This window comes from Nycticebus coucang, chromosome 8 (assembly GCF_027406575.1).
Source record: "Nycticebus coucang isolate mNycCou1 chromosome 8, mNycCou1.pri, whole genome shotgun sequence".
Lineage (NCBI taxonomy): Eukaryota > Metazoa > Chordata > Mammalia > Primates > Lorisidae > Nycticebus > Nycticebus coucang.
The window spans coordinates 60,256,098-60,279,841 of NC_069787.1; the positions used below are offsets into that span (position 1 = coordinate 60,256,098).

Consider the following 23,744-nt stretch of genomic DNA (forward strand, 5'->3'; position numbering starts at 1 on the left):
TTCTTAGGACTTTTTTTTTTTTTGGTCAGGGCTGGATTTGAACCCACCACCTTCGGTATATGGGGTTGGCGCCCTACTCCTTTGAGCTACAGGCGCTGCCCAGGACATTTCTTTATCAGTGACTTTTGGGACCTTGATTATTAAATGCCTTCAGGTAGCCTTTTTGGGTTAAATTTGCTTGGTTTTCAATGACCTTCTTATATTTGGATATTGATATCTTTCTCTGGGTTTATTCATTTCTTCAAATAAACTTTCTGTCCCAACCTCTTTCTCTACCTCTTCTTTACAGCTATTAATTCTTATATTTACCACTTTGAAGCTATTTCTAGTTCTGGCATGCTTTGCTTTTTGATTCTTTTTTCTCTTCTAACTATGTATTTTCAAATAGCCTGTCTTCAAGCTCAGTAATTCTTTCTCCTGCTTGGTCAGTTCTGCTGTTGAGAGGTGCTGATGCATTTCTCACTGGGTTTGTGCACCCTAAGTCTGCTGGCTTTGAGCCAGCACAGCCACAGGAACTAGCCAAGGACTGCAGCCTTCGTGGCCTATCTTACAAATATAGTCCAGGCCCCAGGCTGCTTTTTGTCATCCGGTGGTGAGCTAGAAGGACCTTGGGTTTCTGGGCAGATAATTTCTCTTTGGCTAAGCATGTCTAAATGGTCCATTTGTAGAACTGGAAGACTTCTGCCCTATGCTGGTTTCCCTGTGCCAGGGCAGCCCTGGTTTTCAACACAAAGTCTCGGCATCACTTCACTGTCCTTCCCTAGGCACACAGATTCTCTCTCCTCTCAGCATGCTGGTGTTGAAATTCCCCACTTCCGGGGGATGGAGGAGGGATGGTGTAGGCAACACAAGATTGTCTTTTGTGCATTAAGTACCTCTTTCCTTGATATAGTGTTCAAACCAAGTAGTATGACTGCTTACCTGATTTTTGGTTCTTCTAAAGGCATTTGCTTTCATGGATAGTTGTTGAATTTAGTGTTTGTGTGAATGGATGATCACCAGAGATTTCTATTTGGCCATTTTACTCCACCCTTCCCAGCACCTGATTTTAGACTGTCCAGCCTGCAAAACTCAATGTGTCTGTGTTGGTTAGAACTACTGTGCTGAAGTTCTGGCGCTCTGGCAAGTTTCAGAATGCTGACTTCTTGTTTCCTCATATGGTAGGAAAAAAGTCTAATGACTTATAAAAGGCATTGTTATTATGACTTGGGATTTTTTCCCTGTGTTTCTCCTCTTTCAGAGATTGCTACTTTTTCTTGGGTCAGTTTTGATCCTTCACATCTTCCTTAAAAAAAGCATATGGCTGCTCGGGAGGCTGAGGCAAGAGAATCGCTTAAGCCCAGGAGTTGGAGGTTGCTGTGAGCTGTGTGAGGCCACGGCACTCTACCGAGGGCCATAAAGTGAGACTCTTTCTCTACAAAAAAAAAAAAAAAAAAAAGCATATGGCAGGCCGAGTAATGCTTATGACCTTAAGTCCTACAGTCCATGAATTTTTTTTTATCTTATACAGCAAAAGAGATTTTGCAGATGTGATCAAGGAGATTTTGCAGATGTGATCAAGGTTAAGGACCTTGAGATGGAGAGAATATCCTGGGTTACCATGGTGGGCAAATCTAAATCATGTAAGTCTTTACAGTGGAAGAGGAAGGCAGAATAAGTCAGAGATGTGAGTAAAGAAGAAAAAGGAGATAATTGAAGCATGAGAGTGATTTGACTTGGGGTTAGCTTTGAAGATGGAGAAATGGAGATATAGGCTAAAAAAATGGCATCCTCTAGAAGCTGGAAATGATCCTCAGCTGACAGCCAACAGGGAAATGGAGACCTTGGTCCTATAGTCAAAAGGAACTAAATTCTGTCAATATCACAAATGGACAAAGAAATAGATTTCCCTCAAAGCCTCCTGACACTTTAATTTTAGCCTGGTGAAACCTGTGTCAAACTTGTGACCTACAGAACTGTTAAATAATAAATTGGTATTGTCTAAGCCACTAAGTTTATGGTAATTTTTTTATGTCAGCATACAACTTTGTTTAGACTTTCAACTTATGAAGTTGTATGTAGTAGTCTCTTATAATTATAGAAAACATCCCACTTCTGCATCTTAATTTATGTCACAATTCTTACTTTGATTGTGTTAGTGTTTTTCTTTCATTTATTCTTTGGAAAGGAATTTTTTTTTTTTAATTGTTTGGGATTCACTGAGGGTACAAAGAATTAGGTTACACTGATAGCATTTGTTAAATTCTCTCTTATAATTGTGTCCCACCTCCAAGGGATGGGTCACGCACCATGAATCTCATTTATTCTTGATTAGACTTACTGAACATTTGGGTTACGTCACAGTTTTTAAAGAATCATCTTTCATTTTCACTGATGTAATCTATTTTGTTACATACTATTAATCTTTTCTTTTATCTCCATTCATTACTTTCTTTCCTTGTATTTTGTTTATAAATTATATGCTTAGATATCTTATAGTTTTTCTCATTTTCTAATAATTGAATATACCCTAAGAATTATTTCATTTCTCTTTGGTTTTTGGTGCTCTCATTATCATGAACTTTTAAAACATTTGTTATTTTGTTTTTAATTTCCTTATTAATTCAAGAGTTATTTAGAAGAATGACTTTACACTTATAAGTGGCAGATACATGTGTGTAAAAAATAACTAACTGTTGGGGGGAACCAAGTCTGTTGACAGATCTGACTTCTTGCATGTCCTAAATGTCTACTTTATCTTCCCATTTGAATGCTAGTTTGGCTGAGAATAAGATTCTGGTTCAAAACCTTTTTTTCTCCATAACTTTGAAAATGAATGCATATGTCCCTGGCCTTCAGTTTTACTACTAAGAAATCTGATGTATATCTGATGATTATCTTATTATTAAAAAGCCTCTCTCTGTCTTTTTTTATTATTGTCTCTGGAAAGAGTTTCCTCTTCATCCTTGAAGTTCTATAAATCTTATTTGGGGTTCCTAGAGATAAGTCTTTTTTACTTTCATCCTACTTGTGGGATTTTTTTCAGTCTCCAGGCCAATATCTTTCTTCAGCTCCAGCAAATTTTCTGTATTATTCCTTTGATTATTATACTCTACTTATGATATCTAGACTCAATATTTGACATTATAGTTCAAATTTTGAGTTAATCTAAAATTCCAGGTAGAAGCATTATATTTTATGATACTCCTGGAAAAAGTTAGAATTTTAGATTATACCTATTATGAGCAGTTATATCTATTAAATCTTATAAAATTTTAGTTGCCTTAAATATTTTTTGAAATAAAGTAGGGATATACATTATATATATCTATTTCTATGAAATTTACAATATATAAGTGAAATTCTATATAAATCTGTTGGGAAATTTTTCCATTTAAAAGAAATTACAATAATATTAAAAATATCCTCAGAAGCTTTCCTAGTTTACACAAATCAATTGTTTCCATGTTCAGATTGTAATAAAACCAAAAAGTCTTTTCTTCAATTCTAGATTTTATGTGTATTGTAGCTGAGTATTATTCATTTTTTCTCCAACCTTCTCTATATTTATACTTCCCTAGCTGCCTACCTAAAGTAAAAAAAATCAGAAAGTTAGAATACAGTACAGCCATGTGGTATTTGCAAAATGTTTGTCTATGTGCATATCCAGACCTTTGCATATATTATCTTATTCAATCCTAATGAGTAGTTATTTATGAGAAAATTAAGGCTCAGAGGTTTAATTTACTTGTCCAGGAACCTAGAGTTATGTATACAGTTAGAAACATCGTAAGTTAAACCCTGAGTTGTCTAAACTTAAAGACCATGCCAATACATATGATTAATTTCTATATCCTGGAGGTGGACTCCAAGAAGCTATTATTCAAAGTTCCAAGAAAAAGAAAAAAGAAAAAAATTGGAAATAGGCCTTCCTGCCCAATTTTTAGAATACACATACTTTTATATGGCTTTTTCAAGGAACAGAAATTAGCTGATGTGTCCTACTTGAATGACAAAGGCCAGATTTCACCTGTTGGTGAAAAGCTAGCACAGTAACTGCGTGGTGTGGAGCTAAAACAAAAGTCTGCAGACATCCAATTTGGAGTACCTGGAAGAGGACTGTATATGCCAATGCTGCTCAACAGAAATATAATGGTATAAATACCTTTAAACTTTTTAGTATTCACATTTAAAAAGTAAAAAAAGTGAAATTACTTTTAATAATTTATCTTATTTAACTCAGTTAATCCTATTAACAGTCAAAAATGTAATCAAAACAAAAAAATTATTGACATACTTTGCATTCATTTTTTTTCTCGGTAAGTTCAAAACTCACTGCATATTTTATGCTCACAGACATATTTCAGAGGACACATGTGGCTAGGGGATATCGTATTGGATAGCACAGGTATAAACCAATTAATAGTCTAAATTTCCGAATGTTTTCAAAACATGAAGGCATTAACTATTGTAACAAAAAAATGGTAATGATGTATCTGGGAGAAACTTTCAGAGTGCCTACTTTAACGAATTAGCTTATCAATTATTTATGGTGTGAGAATAACTAAGTATACAATCCCGAAAGAATCTGAAAGCAATTTTATTTCCTTGAGGGGCAATAATGCCCACAGGTTTCTTCTGTAGTTATTATTCTGCATAACAAACTTCCTTTTCAGTGATCATGCTAAGGTCAGCTCTTATCAGAATTTATCTCTGAATTATCATATTTCAAATATATAGTAGTGGCAATAAAGAAACTGACCTATATATCACACAAAAACCTATGTTTGTTTTCAATTATAGAAATTGCCAGTAGCTCACTAACACTTTTGTGCCTTTGACAACACAAACATTTAGACCTTAAGAAAATTGAGTCCATAGTTTATGCTCTCACAGTGTGTGATAGAGTACAGTCTGCCTCCGTTATTTCTGGGTTCTGCATCTATAGATCCAACCCCCCATGTTCAAAAATATTTAGGAAAATAAATAACAATACAATAACAACAGTACAAATTTAAAAATGTAGTATACTATATAACAACTATTTACATAGCACTTGTATTAGATATTATAAATAACCTAGAGGTGATTTAAAGTATATGGGAAGATGTATGTAGGTTATTTGCAAATACTGTATCATTTTATATAAGAGACTTGAGCATCTGTGGATTTTTTCCAGCATTTCTGAACCAAGAAAATTATTTAGAATTAATTTATTTTATGAGGTATTATTAAATATATTACACATAAGCTAATTCTTAAGCTGTCTGAAGTGCGCATGTATTAAAACATGCATGTAGTCTTTCATTCATTACGGAACATGTCCTGTGCCTACTGATCTTAGGAAATGCCTATAAAAAGCTCGGTCTAGCACTGGGAATGGGAGAATGACCACAAAATGGGCTCTTAAAAATCTCCCAAAATAGCTGTACAAAAGAAATACAAATTTCTACACACACCCAGCTGCAACCCCATGTGACAAGAGCAAACGTGGAAGCACAAACGACCACACTCCGCAAGCCCATAACGGAGTGGGAATGTCCGTTCTTGTCTCAGACAATTAGAGGTGTGAGCTAAATCTTATAACTTGGGGTAGGGGGCAGCTCAAGGAGGATTATTTATGGATTATTCCTGGCAGAGAACACAGTATTTACAAAGGCTTTTGGACTACTGCACTGGTAACAATTAGCTCAAACAGAACCTGATTAAAACCTCTGCTACTCCCCGCCATCAATGCGTAATTGAAAATGGTACCCATTCCAAAGTATAAAGAAAGATTAAGTTCAACAGAATGCTTTTCTAAAAATTAGATGACTAATTCAACGGTTTTTGGGGGACTAGGAGATTAAGTATCAAATTCTTTCTAAAAGTTACTGGCACCCTAAACGTTAGGTTAGTCTCTCCCTTGGTCATCCAGCCCTGAGGAGTGGTGGACAGGGGTATGATAAGGTTGATTGAGGGTCTACCACATCAAGAAGAGCTCCTGGTTCTTATGTTAAGAAGTTTGGATTTTATTTTACTGGCGGATGATGTGAGTTACTATAGATTTTAAGCAGTTTGGTAGCATGAGGATTACGAGGGCTTGATTAAGTGAAGCATCTGTTCCACTGGCTCGGTCAAGAGATTACACGGGCTTAAATTATGGCTGTGGTGGCAGATTTGAGATGTTTACAGGGGAGAATTCCACAAGCCAATACCTGGTGTCTTGATTTGAGTATAAACTCTGTGTATATCTAGTTGTGTGGCCTTGAAGGAGTCACTGACTCTTCACAAGCCACAGTTCTCATCTACAAGTGGCCATGTGTCCTAAAAGGATAATGTAAAGGGTTTAGCATGTGCCTAGCATATACTCTCAGTAGACACAAACCATTCTAATGGAAGGCATAATGGTGGCTTCCATGTCTAGAGCACATAGTTCAATACGCAGTACTCTGGTTACACATTTGCAGGTATTCTGGTGGGACACTGGCTGCAATTCTCAGCAATCTCTCACAGACTTCACTGGCTCTGGGCAAAGGAACATCACATATGCCTCACATAAGACTGCCTGGCAGAGCCACTGAAATTGAGGCCATGCTCTGTGTGTATAGTCAGGTCCTCTGGTGAGAGCTTCATCTGCCAAAAAGAGGTATCTTTTTTTTCTAAATTGCACAGTGAACTGTTGGACTAGACTTATATCTAAGTATACTGTGTGTTTCTTCATTCTCCTTCCCTTTGAAACACTCAGTAATGAAGTATTATGTCCTGTGGAGCTGGGAGGGAAGGAAAGAGGAAGGGAAATAATATTAAGTTTCCAGCATGTCCCATAAGCCATATTTTCATAAATTTCTCTTATTAAACTCAGAAGGAAGAATGAGTAAGTATTATGTATAATACTAAATACATAGGAAGAACCCCAGTAGACTTGAAACCAACTGAGGAGTTGGACACTGGACGTGAAAAGGCAAAATGTTCAGGATGCCAGGAGGTTTGAAAAGAGGAGCTTGATGGGGAAATGTAGCCCAGAAGAACAGAAAGGAAAAATCCCAGGAACCCAGTGTTGTGGTCACAGAAAGGGGACCTTGATTTTATACAGTGACCAGGAGAAAAGAGACATCTGGCCTCTATCTAGTAATAGTTTGTTACCTTGCAGACTTGAGTGACAGAGCAAGAAGGCTAATGTCTACTCATAAAGACACATCTTGGTGCTACCAGAGAGTGAATGGGAGCAGCTTGTACTTGATGCCCCCAGAATAGACATGCTGAGTCCAGGCTTATTGCAGAAGTCAAACTCTGTTGGGTTGGGTATTTGCATGCAAACATGTATTTTTAGATTACTGGAAGTGATAACTAAGAAAAGAACGACAGAGGTAGTCATCTTTCATGAACTGATTCTGAAAGCCAGAATCAAATCATAAGGTGTTTGAGGGAAACATGTTTATGGTATTACATCACCATCACTACCTGAGGAGGTAGCCCCTAGAGCCCTCATGATGGGGCAGATGCTGTGATACAGCCCTGCAACAATCCTCCAAGTAGCTGCTCTTACTCTCTTTTTATAAGTGAGATGTTAAGGACTCTCCTCAGGTCATCCAGCAGTGCTGAGAGAGGATTCAAACCCAGGCCCAAATGCAGAGCTCAGGCTAGGCAAAACCGCACCACTCTGTCTCCTAATAAAGGCTATGACTAGTGGGCTGTAGTAAATGCAACCTAAAATTAGATAAAAGAAAAATGGAATGAAACCTTTTGAAAGTAAAGGGCAAGTTCTGATTTTGTTCTCAGTCCAAAAACAACTCATTTATTCAATGTCTTTTGGAATAGGCCTTCCACAAAAATGCATTTCAGCTAATTGATGCTTCCCCAAATCCACTTTACATGTATTTCTCTGCCTTAAAGTGATTAGACTAAGTGGAACGCAACTACTTGTTCTACTTCAGGTCTCTCACTTGTCAAGAACAACCAGAGCGGCAAATACTGTGACATCCACAAAGATCATTTTCTGTTTTTTTTTGGTCTTTTCCCTCACTCCTGAGAGGAGGAGCTCTTTTTCTTGTCATTGCTCTGTCCTACTCTCGGTGACTCTGGCACCCCCTCTCTTCATCCTACAAATTTGCTGCTTGTCATTTGCACTGGGATATTTCTGATAGGGCTTGCTTCTTGATGGTCTAGAGGGAAAGTCACCTCTAAACAAGTGAGCTCTTATCATATTAATGTGATTCAAATATTATTCCTCAATTTAAAAAGTATTTTTTCTCTCCTGGAGGGGATCATGAGAAACTTTTCTTATGTTACAAGTCATTAGCCTTAAGGAAATGGGCTGGCGGACAGAAGTGGGAGGAGAAAATGGAGTTCCCCCACCCCATTTTTCACTTAATACATTTCATTAATTGAAATTATCTAATGTTATATATGTCTTAGTTTTACCTTAAGAATATCAATAGTGATCACCTGGGCAGGAAGAGTTTTGATCTTTTTTTTTCCTTTTCATAGTTAAAAATACTCTGATGATCTAATGGTATCTGTGTATGTATTTTTTATTCACATCCATTATATATATATGCCTATTGAAATTACTCAAGAAATCTAAATTTCTCTGTTAATGTTCCATTGTATGATAACATTTAAATTCAGTTGCCCCTTGGTATCCATGGGGGACTGCTTCCAAAAATCGCTGCAGATACCAAAATCCATGGATACTCTAGTCCTTTATACAGAATAGCAGCAGTATTTGCATATAACCTATGCACAACCTTCCATATACTTTTAGTCGTGTTTAGATTTACTTACACCTAATAACATGTAAATAGCTGTTATACTCTATTGTTTAGGGAATGATGACAAGAAAAACAGTCTGAACATGTTCTGTGCAGAGCAATTGTTTTCCTGAATATTTTCAATCTGTGGTTGGCTGATTCCACAGATGCAGAACCCATAGATACAAGCGGCTGATTGTACTTCTGCTATTACAAATTCTAAATTATCTTCTCATGTGTGTGCCTGTGTTTTAAAGCTTCTTGATTTATGAATAAATTCCTAAATAACTCTTGAAAAAGGTTTCTAGGGGTAGGTATGAAATTTTCAAAATGAATTTTGAAGAAACTCATTAAGTTTTTGAAAAACAAATTCTGCTGTGGCATATTTTTTGTGATTGCAACCTATACTGCAAGATATAAAATAGAACTTCACAATAATTTTTTTTTTTTGTGTTAAGACATTTATATTCTACACATAGTAAATTTCACATGTACCCTTGTAAGATGTACCGTAGGTGAGGTCCCACCGATTACCCTCCCTCAACCCATCCTGCCCCCTCCCCTCTCTCTCCCCTTTCCCCTTCTTCTTGGGCTATAAATTGGTTTCATAAAATTTCACAATAATTTTTTTAAAAATTACTTACAGATCTAAACTGTAGAACCTCACTTCACACTCAGTTTTTTTTCTTAAAAAATTAGAACCCATATAACTACTATGTGTTAAAAGTCAAAGACAGAGATAAAAAAAACTCATGAAAAAGGACTATATGCAATCAAAGCAGCATTGAAAGTACTGATATTTACTTCATTTCTTGAAATTTCCTTCTTTACTTTAAAAAGAGGCATTCGAAAAAATATAATAGTTTAATTTCTTAAAATTAAGAAATCCATCTGTTCTTGAAATATATAGAGGACTATAAAAGGTTTACTACCTATGATGAAGTTCTCCAGCTTCTAATGTTACTGAGCTTATTAGAAAGTTTTTGGTTGTCACAATTAGCTATTTTGGTTCACTTCTACTTCTTAGTGCTCTTCAGGAAGTATGTTGAGGAAAATAAAAAGTAACTTCTTCAAATCAGGGTAGATGTCTTCTCATAGTCTGGTCATTGTCAGAATCATCACCATAGATCAAAAGCTATTTATTTGTGACTCACTGCTATTAAAGTAGCTGCAACTTTCCCATCAGATTGATACAATCTCTGCTAAGAGTGTGGGAGGCAGAGGGGATTCTGAATGGAAACAGCCCTGGTTCTTGCCTATATAGGCTTAAAGAGTAAAGGTAATGGCCAAGCAACAGGGTAAAGCTGTAGGGAAGGGAAAGCCAAAAGGCCAATGAAAACAGAGCTTGGCACATAGTAGGTTCTCAATACACACTTGTTAAATGAATGAGATGATTCTACTCATATAACACAAATTATTTGAACAAAATGATATAGCCTCTCTCTTCAAAATTCTGTTAAGAAAGTAACATTGCTCATATGGCTCTGGTCTGTAGGAAAAAACCAGATTGAGCAATAGCATAGAGGCAGAAGTCAGAATAAGCAAGCTAACTTCAGCTTTCCCTTTCCTCAGGCATAAATAGGGCTCCACAGCCCATGTTTTTCAGAGAAGCTACAGATTTACTATACAGCAATTACTTAATATCATATTAACTAATTTAACTTTGGACAACCAAGCACCTGTTAAAAAGTTATTTATGAGGCTCACAATTTAGTTTTTTTTTTTTTGCAATTTTTGGCCAGGGCTGGGTTTGAACTCACCACCTCTGGTATATGGGGCCGGCGCCCTACTCCTTTGAGCCACCCACCCAGAGGCTCACAATTTAGTTTTAGGGAAAAAAATATTAAGTCTTATGAATTCTCATCATATCAAATGATAACATTAATGTTTATCTAAATGCAAAGCTAAAAAGAGATCATGTGGAGATTATCAACCTTTTCTATTTTCCCTTTTTTATGAATACCACTTAATAGACACCAAGAGGAGTAAATGGCTCTTCACAGAATCCCTGAGTTAGAAAAGCCCTCAAAGGTCATCCGGTTCAATTACCAGAATAAGGTCAGAAACTACCTGTAAAACACATAACTATATGCAGAAGTAAGAACACACACCTCTATTGCCTTCGTGTGGTTGTTTTGGTACTGTTAGTAAGCCAACGTATAATCTCTTAATCACAATCCTTTTTTTGCTGTTTATTTATTTAAAAGCATAGATATTATGAGGACATATCACTATTAAAATAATATTTTAGTACTATTAGCATGACTATGTTATGTGGACATTTTAGATTAAGAAAACTATGATATGAGTGCTAATTCATATTGCTATCATTTTAGTTTGAATTTGGATAGAAGAGTCTTAAAGTTAGCATAGGCTTCCATTTAATATAGAACTCCACTCTACGGCACGTTTCTTCTAAAAGATTGCATGATAAAAAATTAAGGCACCAATGTTAAATATGTATGCTTTAAAATTCCATAAGAGGTACTTAAATAAATATCACTTTTTTGTATTTATTAAGTAGTTTTTCTATATTTTGAACAAATGTATATATTAAAATTTTCTTTTTATTTTAAACTATTGCCAGTTACGATATATGAAGATTTGTTACAACATAATTTATGTTACTATAATTTGTAATACTAAGGCTATACTCAAAAAATTCAAAATTAGGTTATAGTTCTTTTAGGTTAAATCTAAGTAATTCTGCCTGATCATAGCATATAAATTGTCTAATTTCACAATTAATTTGTCAAACACTGCCACAGGGGGGAAAAGAAATTCCAGTCCCTATGAGCTGCCTCAGACAGTATAATGTGCTAAAAGAACCATAAAACATAGAGTGAATCATATTTTGATTCAAAGAAAGAGGCCTGTGCACATTTAATACAAAACCCACATTATAGACAGCTTCAGTATCTCCAAGATATGAATGAGAAGGGATTTTTTTTTTTGTTCTAAACAACAGTGCCACTCAGTGGCTGGAAAATGGTAGTAAAGTGAAAACAGTATGAAGACAAGGTGGGGAAAAGGGAAAATGGAGTTTTGGAGTAGGCAATGATAATACTGTAGACAGGGAGTGGGGGTCGCTACATTGCTAAGGTAACTGTACCTTGGAGGTCAGTTAGCGTCTGGACAGGAGCAGAAACCTGAGCATCGTTTCCTGTAACTATATCGCCTAGATTTCATAAGAAAAAATAATTAGATTTCACAAAAAGGAAATAACTTCTCTTTCACATTCAAAGTTGTAATAGTTTTATCAAATTACTAAAAATATAGCACAACAAAACATAAAGCACATGCTTAAAAATTAATATTAATTATTTTTAAAGGAAATAATTTTTAGAGTGTTTCCTAAGAAGCTTTTGTGTTTTTCATAAAGAAAACATAAACAAGTTTCTACTAGTCTAGAGTATAAAAAAACTTTAGTTATCAAAAGATTTTGCTGAGATTTCATAATGCTATTAGTGTGATTTCACATTTTCTTTTTCTTTTTGAAAAGTTTTTTTATCCAAAGGTAACCTATATGTCACTTATTTAAAAATAGGTGTTCTTTTGAAATTGATTTCCTCCTATATCAGACAAAATTTATTTTTAACTAAACTTGAAACCATCTTCTTCAACGATAAGATAAAAACCTAAATAAGATGTAACTTCATATTAAGTAATGAAACGATTTCATAAAGTTACCACATGTACTTATAAATGTCAACATGTAAAAATAAATCTGTGAACTGCATACCCTTAACTTGATATATTTATCATAGGCAAGATTTCATTTACAAATTGGACCTATAGTAAGTGCTTAAAATAAACGTGTTCAAATTAAAAAGCAATTAAAAATATAGACAAAGAAAACAGAAGGAAAAAAAAACCTGAGTGCATTTTGAGAACACAAGTAAGATAAGAAAAGGAGCATAACAGGAAATCTTGTGAAAAACTTGAGGGGAACTACCATTCAGAAGGAAGACATTTTGGTTCTTTGATTTCCTTCCTGGATGACAAAGTTCAGCACCAAGTATAGTCACTATCAACAGAATAATTCTCTGCATATATGCCATCTGAAGGCCTGTGATATTTTGAGATTAACAAGCTACAGAAAGAAGTATTTTTTAAAAAGTACCATATTTTTTATGTATAATTTATGATTAATAGATTTACTTTCCTTATGTACAGCAGTAACAAAATCAATTTCTGAATCAAGTAACATGCCCTTGATATCCTGACCATTTGCTACAATTATGATTCATAGCATGGCCAGCTCATCTGGAAAGTGGTGGGTTGTAATAATATCATTCCTATTAATTAACAGTACACATTTAGATTGTCCTATAACTGAAATAAAATCTATAAATAGGAACACATCCCAAACAAGTGATAAATAGCTTTTAGCAAAAATAGGCCCCAAATTTTCATAATGTAAGTAACTCTAAATTCACTGATAAATGGTATGCCCACTTTCTGTGTTTGAAGGAGATTTTCAATTCTATGCCTGCTACCCATTTTACTGTGCTTCTTCTAAATCACCTATTAATATATAGAGACCAAAAACTCATTTTAATATTAAATATCATCAAGAAAATTGTGGAGAACATCTGTGAGGCTTTTTTCTTCTATATCTCACCCCCAACACATACACAAACTAAAGAACTTATTTCAAGCACACACTTAGGAATTTGGGTTACAAATACTAACTACCCTCATATGAGCAAATGAACACAAATAATTGAGTTAACTAATCTATGAAAAGCATAAATAGTTTCATCTTTATAGACAACTATTTTTCAAAACAACTTTCAAATTTTCCAGCACAGCCCCCTAAGACGGCTATTACATCACCTCTCCTCAAAGGCCTTGAGCAGACCACTCTGTTCTGAGACAGTTAGAAATCACACCCCAGCACCAGTCTCCTGATAGGCTAAATGCTGTCTTGACTAATCTATGGGACCAGGTGACATACTTGCAGATTTGTCAGTGTGGTAGCAAAGCAGGATACTTATGAGAAATAACAGCATAAAAAAACAAAGTTGGAGAAACATTTTTCATTGTAGCCTTGTTAAATATATCTTTTACCAAAAGAACCATAAATATTTAGAGCTGGGAGACTCCCTACGGATTGACCCAAACCTCTTATTTTAGGGAGAGGAAACAGGATCAGAGAGTGTCAGGGTGCCATTTGGGGTTCATCAGTGGGTGAGTGAAGGAAAAGTATCAAACCACAGCATCTTTTACTTCTACAGACTATTCTCTTTCCCTTTTATTTTATTCAAACCTCTATGCAGGGAGGGGCATTAGCGGGAATATTTATCTTTAATATTGAAGGTACATAAGCTTTTTTGGTAGACTGACATGAGAAGAAGGAATCAGAAATAAAAATATAAAAGGGCTGTCAAACAAGGCTACTTTGTTTCAGCACAGGGATTAGTTACAAAATGCCCTGGTGACATCCATGTTCCAAATACTTTGCTGAAGTGCTCTGTTGTCTCCTTATAACTGGGACTTAGTTTTCATCAATTGTTCCATCTCCATATACTTCCTTTCTCGCTTACTGTGATATTAATACTTGACATTTCCTTAGAGACACAACTTTATATTTCTAGAGTCATTTGGCTTGGTTCCTCAGAAAATTTAAGCTACAACATTAAGAGATTCTCTGACTCATTTGCTTGTCATCAGTTAGAATTACGAGTGACTATAGCTTGTTATCAAAGCAATATTGAAATCATATTTGTTTAGAATAATAAAACAGTACAATTAAGAAATATGTAAAATAACATTCATTTCGATTCTGGAAGTGGGCAAGTCTCCTGGCATTAAAATACATTTACAACATGTTAATGACTTGAAATCTCCTTTTTAAAAAATCATGTGTGACAGCTCTGTATCAAAAAGAATGGAATTTTCAATGAGCTAGTCTTATGAAAGGTAATTGAATAATTTAATGAAAATTTAAATACTAATTATAAAATCTAGTATTTCACATAGGCAAAGACGTATGGAAAAGATACGTAACAAGATGTATGTAACCAAGAGAGGAATACAGACATACACACATACACTCATTATTGAATAATGCTCATCATTTTTCATCAAGGGGGAAATAAAGTCAATTTAGCTTAGGTTTACCAATTTAGATACCATATGTAAAATTTTTAATACTTTTCGATGTAGTCTTCTTAAACAGAGTATATAGAAAAAGAGTTTAAGGTCTTCTTGCTGATCATGTTACTACTGTTATTGTCAATACAGGGTATTACTGAATGCTGATGTAACAGCGGGATCCCTTTAAGACATGAATGAAGGTTGTTGGGTCAGGACTTTTGCTCTGACACTAAATAGCCCCAGACTGCTAGGCTTTGTGAGGTTTTAGGATAGCTTTTTATATTTATTGTGCCATCACGTTATTATGGGATTAGGCTGGGCGTGGTGGCTCATGCCTGTAATCCTAGCCATCTGGGAGGCTGAGCCTGGGGGATTACCTGAGCTCACAGGTTCGAGTCCAGCCTGAACCAGAGTGAGACCTCGACTCTAAAAACAGCAGGGCATTGTGGCAGGTACATGTAGTCCTTGCTACTTGGGAGGCTGAGGCAAGAGAATCGCTTGAGCCCAAGAGTTAGAGGTTGCTATGAGCTTTGACGCCATGGCACTCTACCCAGGGTGATAAAATGAGTCTCTGTCTCCAAAAAAAAGAATAGAGGGTCTTAATATATTTTGTTATTTTAAAAATAGGCAGAAAACAGGAGTACATAGATTCTGAATAGGAACCTGAAAGGCTCTCTTCTGAATAAAGTACATGAGGGAGGTGAAGCATTGGAAAGGTGACAAAAAAAGAAAGGAGCCCAGCAGAGTCCTAGTAGCAGGAGTGCTACCAGCAGCAGTGCTTCTCACTTGTCACAGGAGACGTCACACAGACTGGTATCTCAGGTTCCCTCCACTCTAACATTCTGTGGTTCTAACTTTTAGGTCACAGACACATATACTTATTTTGGCTGCTTAAGACAGTTTAGATGTTTTTTCCCTTTAAAATTCTAGTTTGCATCACTGAGAGGCGAAGCAGCTGGATGAGAGACCACAAGCCTTGTGGCATGGTGCTGCCAAACCACGGCAATGTGCTGATCAATGCTTGAACTAGTAAAGCCCCTGGCATTGGAATATGGTGTTACTATACAAAGTTAGCAAAGAATAGACTCAACTGCTCTCAAGTCCTGTATTGTGTTAATTCATGCCACTATACTGTATGGGCACCCAAAGGACAAAACCACAAGTCTACTAGAACATAAATGTTAAATAAAAACCTCTACAAATTACCTAATAAAATGCTTTTAATTAAGAACAATGCAGTATCTGATATTTCAACTTAAAAAGGATTAAACATAATATATTAAAAAAATAAATTCTGCATCAATTTCTACTTCTAAGAGGTTGATTCCTCATAAGCAGATAAGGAAATTTCAGGTAACACCATGAGCATGTTCTTCAGATCTATTAGCATTTTTTCCCTACCTTTGTTCAATTGCACTGGCATGCTTTCCGATTTCATCAGCCTCTGCTGTTGCTGCTGCTGCTGCTGCTGCTGCTGCTGCTGTTGCAGGTGATGCCTTGGGGCCTCTGTTGAAGTCCTGGTGGGAATTACAGCAGAGGAGGCACTACCACTTTGGACTGCTGGTACAGGACCACTCACGGTTCCTGGGGCCATCGCTGGGGAAATCAACTTTCTTCCAAAATTAATCAGGCTATTAGAGACCTTATTTATATTCAGAGGAGCACCTTTAGCATTGGTCCTGGGGCAGGGGAGGGGGTAAGAAAAAGAAAAAGAAGATTACTTTATTTCACATACTCCACTGTATTCTTTGGAAAAGGCCATTCACTGGCTATGTAAAGTGAGAAGTGAAGACTTAAAAGTACATTCTAACCCTACTGTGAAACTAATTTAGGGCTTTCACATGAAAGCTATAACCCAGTCACAACCTAAGAATAGGGGAAGGGGGAAAGGGAGGGGAGGGAGGGGGGAGGTGGGTAGGGAGAAGGGGATTGGTGGGATTACACCAGCGGTGCATCTTACAAGGGTATATGTGAAACTTGGTAAATGTGGAACGTAAGTGTCTTGGCACAGTAACTGAGAGAATGCCAGGAAGGCTATGTTAACCAGTGTGATGAAAGTGTGTCAAACGGTCTGTGAAGCTAGTGAATGATGCCCCATGATCATATCAATGTACACAGCTATGATTAAAAAAAAAAAAAAAAAAGAAAACTTAAAAGTGACCACAGAATAATAAAAAAAAAATGAGATTCTTAAAAACATGGCTTATGGAAGAAAGCTTTATTACTTTTCATTCATTTATTCAACAAATAGCACCTATCATGTGCCAATACTTTGCTAGATTCTGGGGATGTAATTGTCCAACAGAGACATAGTCCCCTTCCTGGAGCTGCTAATCTAGTAGGAAAGAACTATCTCAATCAAAAATTTGCATAGATAAAAAAATACTTACAACCTGTGATGCAGACTACTAAGGTGTGGGATAGGGCTGGGCAAGTCCTGGGGTGCTCACAGAAGGGCACACCTATGAAATGCCTAGTCCATTAAAATTGCAATCCACATTTACCCCATTCCTACTCTCTATATCCTCCTTCTCTACCTCCCTGATTTATTTTTCCTGATAGCACTTTTCATCATCTGACAAACGTATATCTTATTTATTTGGTTATCATTTGTTCACCTCCTCCAATTTCCATTTGAATATAAGTTTCATCAGGGCAAAGACTTTTGTTCTTTTTGTTAAACGCTACATTGCCATCGCCTAGAACATCGTAAGTGCTTTCTAAGTATTTGTTAAATGGTAGCTGCATCTACCCACCTGTCATAGTGGGACAAGAGGCCCTGCTTCTAGCCATGACCAGCTTCTAGCTGTGATCCAAATCCCATCTCCATTGATCTTTCAAGATTGTTGCTTCTGCGTCCTTATCTGCACCATCATTTCTCCTTTATTGCGTCATTCCATTAGCATACAACCATGGGCAGTGTGCATGTATGCATACTAACTTCTCCTCTGAACCCTCATTCCTTTTAAGTTGCCACCACACTTCTTTCCTTATTCACAACATGTATCTTCACGCTGTCTTCTTCAGTCTTTGGTCCACTAAGCTCTGGTTATGGCCTCTTTGCCATTGCTCTAAAACCACTTTCCAAGGTCACCAGGACTCCTGCATTGAAAATCCAAAGGTCTGTTCTATTTGACTCTCTCAGAAGCTGTCAACTCCCTTAACCATTCTTCTGCCTCTTACACACTCTCTTTTGCCTTCCATGGTTCACCAGCATCTCAGTTATAATTGTGCCTGGCAAATAGAGGGCACCATGTAAACATCTGTTAGCCAACAATTACTTCCTAAATATCTTAGTTGTAGGAGGCAGCACAACTCCACGACAATACTTAAGTTTGTGTTTTTACTGACCAAATCATCAATAGAAACTTCTTTCCTTATAATTATGCTTTTTCATAAAAGTGGGAAACTGAAAATCCACTTTGAGAGATCTACTTATTTTATTTTAATTAAACTGAATTTTATTATCATTTCCTTTTCTTAGATCTATCTGATAGCATTTATACAGTAAATGATAGTAAAGACAGCTATGTCTTTAGTACTAACTAGGTATTGCTCTAAAACAGAATTGATCCACAGTTCTAAAATAAAAGGGAAAGAACTCTATTTCTTCCATAAAGTTTTCTCTAATGGTAGTAGCTACATGTTATGAGCTAGGCACTGAAGACTTACATTGCTTTGGAGATAGACACACCAAATTTAAAACACAGAATTTAGCTTTTTAAAATAAAGATCTATTCATTTATAACTCAGTGAAGTGTGAAAAAAATTTCAAATGTTTCTTTTGGCATCAAGTTTCATCTTTTTAAGACTTGAACTAATCAACGTCTTTCCAAAATTATTGAAAATAATGTTTCCTGATGGACATAAGCATATACGCACCACTTACTTTCATTTTTCAGCTGCTTCCTAATGAAATAGAGCACTGCCAATTTATAGATACTAAAGGTCAGCAATAGAGAAGGCACTCAATACATGTTTACTGAGAAAAAAATGGTTGAAATGAGAAAAAGAAAACTTGTAAATTTTGGATTAACTAGGCATTTACCTCTGGCTTTATATCCCACTCCTGCCTGCATTCCTATTGCTTGTGAGTGGCAGTAGAAAGAAGAGTTATCATGAAGTTCTGTTGCATTTAAGTTTTGCTTGTTTGCAAGTCAAGATTCATAATTCACAGATATGAAGAAGTTATAATGTTGTTAGCCTCTTTTATACACAAAAATGTGCTAGTCAAATTCCCATATTGCCAGTTGTAAAATTTACATGTTGATAAGAGTACTAAGAAACTGCTAAAGCATTATCAAGAGAATATGGTTAATGTATCTTCATTACTACTAATAACCATGAAAAACGTATAGATCAAGCGTATGCTGAGCAATTTTTCATCTGAATAGCTCTTAAAAGGAGATGAACACTATTTTCCTTTTTTGAATTTTTTTAACCACTTTCTCCCTCATCTACTACCTATAGCTTCCAGAACAATATTTTCTTTTTAAAACAACTATTGAAAGTGACTGTATGTATTTTTAGGATATAAGCAACTGTAAATCGTGTACTTCTAGGGAAAGCAATCTGCCCATACTTTGTTTTTTTTTTAGGCATGACAGTTTTTATGCCAAAGTTCTCTAATTTAGATCTGAAATATAAGTAGCAGCATTCTTCAAATGAAATATTAAATAACTTTCAACAATTATGTATTATTAAGTCCTATGTGTTAAATTAATGAAAATTTAAGCACTTGTCAGAGATGTGATGGACAGTGGAGACTGGACTGGATTAAAGATGAAGTGCAATGTTAAACAGTGTTGAAATAAATGGCCAGAAGAATTTGGTGTTAGCAAGACACTGAATATCAAATCCAACAAGAAATCAATTTTGTGTAACTGAAGCCTTTTGTTACTGTATCTATCTAAATAGTACCACCTAGGAGAGATTGTTTTAAAATTGTGCCAAGTGTCTACTTTTGGTACAACCTCATTTAGCAGGTTTAGTCAGCATTGACAAGATGCATTTTCTGAAGACCCAAGAATCTCTTCAAAATTCCTGGGCCAGAACCTAATTCTGACCTGACTTCACTGCTGGGGCTTCTTTTGCTTAGTTTGTGATACCTCCTCCTGGACTCCTCCTATCTTATATAGCCCAGCTTTCTGACCTATACTCTACTGAAAGAATTTTTAAAGTCTCCAATGCCTTCTTAGTATCCAGAGCCTTGACTTGTTTTATTCAACTTCTAAAATCTATCTGAAACTTAAAAAACAAAACAAAACATTATCATAGTATCACTTTTGTAACAATTACCCACAACCTTTCTCTCTTGGTATTCAAATCTCAACACCATCCTGGTTTATTTCCTGTCTACCTATATATTTATTTTTTAGAACTGATGTTAAATATCTAATACTTACTTATTTCACTTTGTGCAATAAATTTTGTTTGATGCTTCTTTATGTTTTTGTCAATTTACAGGGAGCTCTAAAAGTCATCCCTAAAGTTACCATACAGAGGGAAAATGGGATATTGTAGTACAATGTATCTTTATTTACGAACTATTCACTACAAAATTTTACAAAGAGGTGACTACCTGTAGAGAATACTTTTGTAAATACAGAGGATGCCAAAAAATGTATACATATTTTAAGAAAGGAAAAAAAAATATCGAAATTGTGATAATATGATGAATACAAGTCACATTTGACTTCTGGTGCTCAGAGTGGTTACTATCAGCATCCAGATACTTCTGACTATGGTGAACTACTGCTTGACCACGCTGACCAAAGTGTCCACTTGTATCGCTGCACATGTTGGTCACTTTCTTCTTGAAGTACTGCTAGCCTAGCCAGTTTTCTACAGTACACCACATCCTTTAAGGTCCCTGGTAGGAAGAAGTCAAGGCGGGCTGAGTCAGGAGATTAGGGAAAACTCAGCTGCACCTCTGTCCTACCCATCGTCCTGGCAAATTCTCACTGATGTAATAAGCTCTCACATCTTGGTGTAAGTACACCTTCGATTCGGGTCATGTTCATTCGGCGCATGTAATATACGTAATCTTGGGATGATACTTTCCATTTTGCTGTTTTAAGAATGAGTTGTATGCTTGTTCTGCTAAATCCTATCTCACCTGCACATTGTCTGCTTGTTTTCTATGGTGAGCACGTTAACTGTTCCAGCACCACAGCAGAAGATGAGGGCTTGTTGCTGTGAGGCCGCCCAGATTTTCCCTTGTGTACATCACACACAGTGCCATGCATCTCAAACTTATACCAATGTGTGCAATTGTTAGGCATGTTGGAGGTGCTCTTGCATACTCACACTTCCATTGGCATTGCTGTAACTCCCCCCTTCTCGAATTTCAAATACCAATTCAAAATGGCCTTGAGCTTGTAAATGGACAACCAAGCTTCTGGTATTTTCTTTGACTGTCGTGCCTGTTGCATGGTACCACTACTACTCATTTGATTAATGCTGTCTTTTGAGTGAACATCATATTATACATTGCTACTGTAATTCAATTCAACTTTGAAAAGTATTACATAGATAACATCTCTTAAAATTGTGTATACATATTTTTGGCAGCCCCTCCATGTTTTGTTAAATTTTCTAATGAATATTTTGTGAATAAAAGAACACTTAGCCACGATTCCCCATTTTCCCTATGAATAGTGACTTTAGGGGCAACTTTTGCAACACTGTCTATTTTAAATTATTTTTCTCAGTATATTCTAAATGATACGTTTCTTGCTATTTATATCCTTGCATTCTCCAGTAGGTATTGAATGCTTGGGTCATTCATTCATTCTTCGTTTTCTCTCTTTTCTAATGAAAGCGTTTATAGCTATGTGTTTGCATCTGATAATAGCAATAGCATCGAAGTTTTTTCCCAATTTCTAAATAATCTCTTTATTTGGGGTAATCATTCTTATGATTCCCCCCGCGCACTTGGTATTTGGAAATAAACATTTCTCTTGTAAAAAAAATAGTTTCTTGACTTAATTGTAATTTAGGTACAATTTTAAATTTTAGATGGGCGAGTTTGTGTTTAAATATTACTTATTTGATTTATTAAATAAAAATAGAAATATCGGAAGAACGGACGTGGCAAAATGCTCTGATTTTTCAAAAGGATTGTAGAAACCACAAATTAGAAATTAGACTTATTTATGTGACTATTTTTACCAGTTATTTGGAAATGAATGTTGATTCACTAAAAACAAGTAGTCCAAGGCAATTTTATTTTGTTTCATGGTGTTTTAAGGTCTTTTAGATTTTGTCAAGGTATGTCAGTACCTGTGGATTTAATAGGTATATAATTGTTCAGTTACAGTTGAATTATACCTGAAGTATATTGTTTAATATTCTAGCACCCACTCAGTGCTACTGGTGATTTTATGTATCTCAGATTTGGTTCTCGTATTTGCTCACTCTCCATTTTTTTGGTCATAATCTTCTGTTGATAAGTTGTGTAACCATGTGAAAGTTATTTATGCTATCTAGATATACGTTTTCTTACCTCTAAAACAAGGGGCTGAATTTTATGATAATTTAAGTCCCCCTTATACAGAAAATCCTCCAATTTTATGACTTGAAGAAAAAGAATACATAATTATTAAATTTCAGACCAAAGACTTCAGAGATACCCAATATATCAGATAAAAACAATCAAAATTTTTGAATGTTCTCAACATGAAGAAATGATACATGTTTGAGGTGATGGATATACCAATTTCTCTAACTTGATACTACACATTATGTACATGTATTTGAAATAGCAAATGGTATCCCATAAATATGTACAATTTTTGTGTCAATTAAAAATAGTAATGAAAGCAAAAATAAATAGACTACAAAGAAGAATCAAAATTTAAAATAATCAATAGGCTAGTACAAGAAATAAATTAAACAGATAAAATTCAACACAGATAAATAAAAGCTCATGCAATTATTTTAAAACTTTTTACAATTGTACATTATATTTAAAATGAGGCATGGATTAATATGAGTTCAAATAAAAAAAAATCAGATAAACTCCCAACATTAATGTTCTGGCTTGGTTGAGAAGGCTATTATGAGTTCATAGTGATGATATCAAAGAAAATTAAGATTCTTGGGCTGCATTAATACTATATGAGCATTTACACTGCAAGAGAAACTGTACAACTATGGCAGTTAGCTTTTGGTTATGGATACATTTCTGAAAGAATTGAATGTGTTTATAAAACAGAGTAAAATATTGTGTAAGTTGAAAACAATTCTACAAGAAGAATGGCTGAAAAAAACTGGGAAGCAAGTTCTCTAATATTATGACTGCCACGAGGGAAAGCAGCTCTTTTTTTTTGCTGTGGATTTAAAAAATGAGATGAGTTATAAAAGTTACAGAAGAGAGTTTAAAAAGCTATGACATGGGAAGTCCTATCTAGTGATGGAACGGGCTCCACTTAAAATAGTGAGTGCTCTAATCTTGGAATGGTATGGTACAAGCAGAGATTGGAAAATTATCTTTATACACACAGCCTTCCTAGGCCTGGTCTGGCAGAGACATAATATATGAAAGCCCCTTTCAAACTCCAAGTTTATGCTCTGCACTGCCAAATACATAGTATCATCTGTTGCATTCATTATATCATTCAGATGATATGACCAAATAAGAAGCCTGTACACGAGTCTAGGACCTTGAGGAATGTTGGTCAAACTTCATCTCCAAACTTAAGGGAATACTTATTTGCCCTATTTCCACTCACAGTTTTGTTGTTTTTTTTTTTTATTTTTTTTTTCCACTCACAGTTTTATTCTGTTACTTTTGCCCCTATTTCTCTTTTTTGTTTATCTTCCTTCTGAGATCTATTTTCTCTATCCTCTTCCCTTTTCTGTCATAGTCTCCCTTTTTTCTATCACTTTCTGTATCATTCTTTTATTTTATTTTATTTATTTATTTTT

At 35.5% G+C, this 23,744-nt stretch overlaps 1 protein-coding gene across 24 annotated transcripts in view; it reads right to left on the reverse strand.

Moving 5' to 3' along the window:
• Window positions 1-23,744, reverse strand: part of TBC1D5 (TBC1 domain family member 5) — a 584,642-nt gene that overhangs the window by 63,804 nt on the left and 497,094 nt on the right. For 23 of the 24 annotated variants that reach the window (XM_053598465.1, XM_053598460.1, XM_053598463.1 and 20 more), the window contains 2 exons: window positions 16,215-16,492; window positions 11,824-11,889 (listed from right to left, as the gene is read on the reverse strand). In XM_053598465.1, coding sequence (XP_053454440.1) covers window positions 11,824-11,889; window positions 16,215-16,492 — 344 coding nt within the window. The remainder of the gene's footprint in view (window positions 1-11,823; window positions 11,890-16,214; window positions 16,493-23,744) is intronic. The other variant, XM_053598464.1, reaches the window with a different exon arrangement.